The sequence below is a fragment of the Solea solea genome, chromosome 7 (genome assembly GCF_958295425.1).
Source record: "Solea solea chromosome 7, fSolSol10.1, whole genome shotgun sequence".
In the NCBI taxonomy this organism is placed as follows: domain Eukaryota; kingdom Metazoa; phylum Chordata; class Actinopteri; order Pleuronectiformes; family Soleidae; genus Solea; species Solea solea.
The window spans coordinates 21,663,243-21,670,731 of NC_081140.1; the positions used below are offsets into that span (position 1 = coordinate 21,663,243).

General features: G+C 37.7%; 1 protein-coding gene across 1 annotated transcript; it reads left to right on the plus strand.

Moving 5' to 3' along the window:
* Positions 1-1,705: 1,705 nt before the first annotated feature.
* rhbdd1 (rhomboid domain containing 1) lies at positions 1,706-7,250 on the plus strand. Its single transcript, XM_058633854.1, has 8 exons — positions 1,706-1,875; positions 3,001-3,154; positions 3,877-4,156; positions 4,340-4,472; positions 5,217-5,305; positions 5,470-5,535; positions 6,145-6,288; positions 6,385-7,250. Exons 2-8 carry the CDS (start codon positions 3,002-3,004, stop codon positions 6,498-6,500), a joined length of 981 nt encoding a protein of 326 aa, XP_058489837.1. The 5' UTR covers positions 1,706-1,875; position 3,001; the 3' UTR covers positions 6,501-7,250.
* Positions 7,251-7,489: the final 239 nt, after the last annotated feature.

A 7,489-nucleotide genomic window follows, 5' to 3' on the forward strand; every position in this document is an offset into this window, starting at 1 on the left:
ACAGTAGATTAGTTCCAAATCACACATTCCAAAATACATTTATGTAGTTTAATAAGACGTACTATATTCTAAAATTATTTAGTTTGTTGTATTTTCCTGTTGCAAAATAACCAAGTGTATTTTATTTTGAAGGGATAATGTCGGGTTTCCGGTGATAATCTAAGTCAGTATGATTGATTTGACTAAACGTCTTCCTCTCTATCTGCCCTGCGTACGGCTGTCACTATAGCAACAGCCTCTCCGCCAGTTCCGGATCGTGGTTATTGGAGGCTACAGAAACACAATTTACCACAAATGAACAGAAAGTCAGCATTTTTATTATTTTTTTTTTATTATTTTTTTATTTTTTCAAATAACACCGGAAATAGTCGTTAACATGTCTTACATCCGACTGACATCACAATGTGTGGAGACAAATGAGATCAGAGTGAGGGATCAGCTGAATAATTCATTAAGAAACGGTGTACTGCTGCTGCTGCTGCTTTACGCACCTGTGTGTAATTGATGCCAAAGTGGGAGGTTTCTCTTGTTCAGATTCAGATTTCAGACCAAGTCGATGCTCCTTTAAACACCTAAATAAGCACTAAATAAATAAACACCTTAATTTTAGCTAATGTACAGGTGTACACACACCCTGTATTAAATTGTTTAATTGATTTGAATATTAAAATTCTATTTCCTTTGTATGTTTTGTTTTAATTGAGAATTTTAATCGTTTTGTGTCTTCGTTTTTGCTGTTTTGATTCAAGTCTTATCTGACTGCTACTAATTTAAGAAGCTATATGATCTTTAGTTTAAAAGATTGTGATCCCTGTTCTGTTTTTCTGTTTTAATGGCTAATGTTCTCATTTTATTGTAATTAACAATGTCTCCTGGTGCCTTGAGTCCTGACAAATTACTGAAGAATTTTTAATAAGGAATTAAAAAAATAAGACGTGCAGGCCTACCATATATTTACATTTATATCTCTGTTGTCAATTTTGGTTTGCACTCTTTTCTTTTTATTGATTTGTGTGACACATTATTGTATTTTACACCTCTTGAAATGTATGTAATAATAAAAAAACAAAAAAATAGCAATGCATTTTATTCATAGAGTACATTCAAGACGCTCCAAAAAACATACAAATATATATAAACAATCTATATTAAAAAATACATGTGAATTCAATTAAGTGGTGTTTTGATACTGTACGTGAATTGATAAACAACATACAACAGCAGACAGTGCATTTGCTGTAAATAAGTAAACCAGTTTAATGGCTTTGGGTTTTTAAAACTTGGGACAACTGTGCACTTTATGTGCAATCATACAAATAACTTAACAACAAACAATATTTACATATATAAATGTATCTAAAGATATCCAGATTGCTTAAATGTGTTCAAATTTAACATGTTTACACAAACTATCGGAGCCCCTTGCTGCTTAGTTCACTTATGTCTTTTATAGTGTATAGTAGTAGATTTAGTGGTAGAATAGCTGTTCAGTATTAGACTAATGCTGTATATAATTATTATAAAACAGCTGTAAGGACTGTTTATTGCAACCATTGGACGATAGCAACAATACAAACTCAGCTTTGTGGCAAAAAACTCACGATCGTTTTCAGCTGCTCTCCATAACGCGTGGTGGCGGTAGTGCACTGAGCCGTTGTTTGCCAACCGCAAATAATAAAGAACAAGACGTTCTGTTATTGTCACGTGACCGACGACGTGACGTCACCACCAGTTGCCAAATAATCTCTAGCCTCAGAAACGAACATGATGAAACGCGAAGAAACACAGAGACGAAAACCGGACGGTGTGTGAGGAAAGTTCCAGTTCGTTTGTGAACGGAGAATCTTCCTGAAGTGAGCTCGAGCTGCAAACCAGGTGAACATTTACTTATATTTATATTAGCATTAGCAACAGACAGAGGGCCACGTTACGAGGAAGAGGGCGGAACCGAAATTAAACTTTTTCAATTCATGCTGTGGAAAATGTTTTTTTTTTCTTCATAACCAAATGTTTTGTTGAAATATAACACAATAAATTACGTCGTAACTCGTTTACTGCACACATTTAGGCTTTGAATACAGGTCAGTTCATTGTCATCATTCAGAGCAGAGTCAGTACAGGAATGTGCAGAATCATTCTCTCGACACTTGAAAGCTAACAAAGAGAGAGAGAGAAAAGATTATAACAGTATATAAAAAAAACAACCACCACACATTATTGGGCAACCTTAAGAGAAAATGGAAGATAAGAGTCTGTTTTTGGAAAAGTGGCAGTTTCTGGTTTAGTGATTGCGTCATTCCATTAAATGATAAATTACATTGCATTACGGTGCTTATACATTCTTGATCGAGATGTCAAATTATAGCGATTTACTTGCATTCCTGAACAGAAAAATACTCTTAGTGGTTGAATTTTAATTACATAGTGCATTTAAATGATTGTATTTATGAAGTGAGTGTTTAAAATAATGCAGCCAGAGACATTAGAGTTAAGAATGAAGTTACAGTCATGGGGAAAAGAGCTGTTAGAATGACATTTTGCTCTCAGTAAACCAGCAGACACCCAGCCTCTTCTGTGTGTAAAGTTGTATGTGTCTGATTTGGATGTGACCTTTTAAAATGATGGACATCTACAGTACACTGTCAATCATGTTTACAGTATCTTCCAGATGTGATTGCTGCACTACATTTATATATCACACTTGTGAATGGTTGTCTTAATGAATGAAGTTACACTGTCTACCAACCAAGCAGTCATTATGTGTTTATACAATATAGCCCTTTAAAGACAAATGTCAGAGCTGCTTCCTTCAAGGATAAAAAAACAGAATGATGATATGATGTTTAAAAAAATATTGTAGGTCAAAATACACCTTGTCTTATCTCAGACTTTATAACAATGTGTTTCCTGGTTGAAGTATGAATTATATCAGTAATCTGAACTATTAAGGCTCCTCCCAATGACCAGACCTCACAGATTTCTCTGCCGGGTTGTTTTCAGTATGCGGCACCGAAGCAGGGGCTCCCAGATGGGGCTGTTGCTCCTGGCCTCCCAGGTGTTTCAGATGGGTCTGGACAACATCCCACCTGTCACCCTGGCTGTCCTGGCCCTCAATGTGTACCTGTTCCTGTTCCCTGCAGCTCCACTGTTACGGGTAACCAACACAGCACAAACGATACGGATTTCACATTATTTTTGACAATTTCTTAAAACACATTCACATGATTAACACATCGTATGTGTCAAACTCCTCATTTAAGGTGATTTATTCAAGAAATGTATGACATAGTCATTAGAGATTAAAGAAACATTGAATTTAAAAAAAAAAAACTGGCTTTGCTGATATCATGGTACAGCCAGTATAATCACTATTTAAATTTTCATTTGTGGGCCGTTATCGTGGCCTTGTCATCTGCTCTCATTGTGTGATAATTCTCCACTGATGCTCTAAAGCAGACACTCTTTCATATTGAATCTCCGCCTGTTGCTAACACACTAAAAGTAACCGAATAGGTTTAATATTTATAAACATAAAATAGATGGTGGGACAGTTGTGTATGTGTAAGTTCATGAACTCAAAAGTGCAGTTCTCTGTGAACTTCCATGCTCCTCAAACCTTCTGTGAGTGGCTGCCCACATTCTTACAGCGTCTTCAATTGAGATTGCAGTAACCATTTTAAACACTGAAGGTCACTGTTGTACATATTTTACATGTATCACCTCTAATGAATGAGTTTGAGCTGATTATAGATTAGAGTTTATCCGATTAGCTTCTTTGTTTAACATGTTTAAAATGACATGCATTATTTCCATTTACTCTATGATGAGTGACGCTATTAGCACTAACATGAATACTACTGTCTATCCAATCCTTAGACGTGTGTGAGTGTGCAGCAGGCATACTGGTTTGGAGATTGGCGTCGCCTTCTGCTGTCGCCGCTGCACCATGCAGATGATTGGCATCTCTACTTCAACATGGCATCGTTCCTCTGGAAAGGAAAGAAGCTGGAGCGGCGGCTGGGCGGAGCCTGGTTCCTTTACGTGCTGTCAGTCTTCTCTCTGCTCACCGGAGTCGTCTATTTGGTGTTGGAGGCCACGTTAACGACGATCACACAGGATAACTCCTACAGCATGACCTGTGCGGTTGGCTTCTCAGGTAAAAGATGCTCTGCAAGTTCTTTGAAGTCTACTGGTACTTCTCTGAATGAACAATAAACACAAAATATACAGTTTATGTTGTCTCCATACATACTACTTTAGGTTTCTATTTAAGCCCAGTCCCACCACGACAACATTTCAACCTGTTTATTCTACTTTGTTTATATAACTTTGTCTCTAGGGGTCCTGTTTGCTCTGAAGGTGCTCAATAACCATTACCACCCTGAAGGTGTGACCTACGTGATGGGTGTCCCTGTGTCAAGTAATTATGCTAGTTGGGTGGAGCTAGTGCTGATCCACGTAACATCACCTGGGTGAGTTATCAATCCCAACTTTGCTGTACTCCCCGACATTTCTGCAGAGATACTAGAGTATGATAACTCGAGTTTGGTGAAATCTAACTTACATCTGTAGTCCCAGGGCAGAAGGTGGAGAATAACAGTTGTTAAGGAAGTTAGCACTGGAACATAAAATACATTTACAAACCAATAGAATGTAATACATTTGAACAGAAAGCCTTCATTGTCATTGTACAAGACAAACAAATGGGTAGTGCTTCCTCTGAAAAAAGGACATGCACATAAACATTTAGAAGGGTGCTGGGTCAATTGACATCTGAGTTTTAAGCTCATTGTGCAAAATAAATGGCAATGCATTTCTTTTGCACTGAACAAGATTTATTTTTGTTGGCATCATGGATTGTTTGAATTTAAGGTAGCAGAGTTGTGTTGCTTTTTCAATCACAATTTTCACTAAACATTTTTCCAGAATAGAAGAGAGTCTACATAATACCGTTAACATACATTAACGTCTCCTGTTATTGTCTATGGCCACCTCATACAGTGAACATGTCTCTCAGTCAGGAGGCCAGTAAAATCCTCCTCAACCCCGTTCATCCACTTCTTTTCCATCGATTGATTCGTCTCACATTGACCTCACAGTTGGACATGTTGACAGAGTCGTCCTGTTAGCACATGCCATCTAGAGCAGTGAATTAAAGTGCCCAAAAGATGGCAGTGTTTTATAATTTAGTTAATCTGTGTTCCCCTCATCCTCAGGACTTCGTTTGTTGGTCACCTGTCAGGCATCCTGGTGGGTCTGCTCTACACGTCAGGACCCCTGAAGGCCTTAATGAAGAAATGTGCAGGTAAAGTAAACGTTTTCCCTAAAAACATTCACCAAATTCCAATTTACAGTCATCCTTTGAACTTTAAATGTGATTTTAGCCATGTATAAAGTGATTATATACAGAAACACACATCTAAATGAATATTCACCACCCAGTCTGTTGTCTGTCTATATTTTCACCAGAGTTTGTGCCAATGAATGGATATAACTCACAGCCCAGAGCAAACTTCAGTGCCTCAGGTCCTTCAGGTACGTATATTCGCTATACTGTACATACAGTATAAGCCCTTTGCATGGGTTATTTTGTATCACGTCTCTATTATATCTAATTTCCTATGCTGTCCAAACAAAGTCAGAGACTTTTATTAGGGAACATATCCCTTTTAACCTTGAACACATAAAAGAAATACATTTATTACCACACACTTAGGTGCTGTCTACATTTGATTTACACTAGGATATCAGTGATATCGGAGATAAAGAATTCACCTCTTAAGGATTCCACTAGTTAAAAAAAGGAGATTACAGTCCTATAGTTAAAGCTACAACCTTCAAAAATGAATGAAAGGTGTTTTTGTACCTAAAATGACCTACAATGCAGAAAATTGCCGTCTCTTTTAATTTATTAGCTTTTCCCCTCGTTTGTGTTATTCTCTCTGTGGTTTCTCTATTTCATTCATAAAAAATGTATTCAAATTAGTGATATAGAGAGAATGTCTACAACATAGACGATGCCTGTATGAACTTAATGGAGTGAATAAAAGAATAAAATAAATGAATCTATATTTATAAATTATTTTGTGGCTGATGGCGACACACAGGACTGACTTACTCTCCGTTGGTTTTGGTGTTTTCCAGGCTACAGTGGCACCGGTGCGGAATACTCTGGATACCATCATTATTCACCACAGAACACACCGCATCATTCAGCATCTAACGCAGGTGGACTGACGGAGGAGGAGCAGCTAGAGATGGCCATCAGGAACAGTCTGAATGACAGAGGTACAAGAGGAGGGGGTGGGTAGTGATAAATGGAGGGTGACTGGAGTCACTGATTGCTGAAGTAATCTATCCATCCAATGATTGTTTGCTTTGAAGGACAAACCAGCCAGAGATTTCCTCCTTCTCCTGCCCCTTATGGATTCAACCTCTCGGAGGAGCAAGAGTTAGCTGAGGAGGTCAGGTTGCGGAGACTGAGGAGGTTTGACCGCTGAGCTGTCGGCAGTGGAAGGGAAGAACTTTTTGTTGGAGAAATGGAAGACGAATTACTCCAGACACCTTGTCCACACTCGGCTGCTCTCACAGGCTGAGGAAGAACGACCTGTGTGTGAAGGTTGAACCACACAGTCAGACACATTTAAAGACATCTTCTTACTTTTACTGTGTGGTTCTTTGTGTTAAAATGACCAAAGAGTTATCTTTGTTAGCCATGGAAGGCTAGTTCAGTTGTTATTACCCATAATACACGTATGTTAAGGAGCAGGTTTTGTTTAGGACAACATTGTAGCTTTCAGAGGAAAGTTTCTAATGTTTCAAATCCAACTGTCTGCTTTAACACAGCTTAAAGCTGTAAAACATGTACAAGACGTCATTTTAAATCATCTTTATGCTGTCGACATCCTGAATTTTTATTTGAGGAACATTAATTGGGTTTGTGAAATCTGGCAAAAGAGTAATATTGCCACAGTCTGTGCATTTAGACCATGTGAGATCACGCTCACACAGATACGCTACTAAACATAAATGTCAAATCCAAGGCAGAGTCAAGTTTATTGTCAGCTGATCATTTTTCTATTTTCACAAATAAAAGTGCTTGTGTTTTAGATCAATATACAATGATCAACATATATAACATCAGAAAAACAGGACAACTCCTTGCTTTGGCTAAACCTCCGAAGGTATGGATTTAGCTGGAATTATATTTTTTGTGGCTATCAATAAATTTAAATGATATATTTTCTCTATCTGTATCTAATTGTTATTTCTTTCCTGAATAGAATTGTTGCAATTTGATTTGGTGTACATTTAAAGCCATAATGTCTATCCTAAATTGCAGTTTTTGCTATTTGCTAATTGCATTGTTTGATTTTGAAAGTGCTTCATTGTTCAGTTTGAGTGGAAACTTGCACACCACCAACAAAAGTGAGGAGTTCCAGATGAAGGTACAGTACTGCTGACCCTGTCATGGAGGGAACACGAGTGA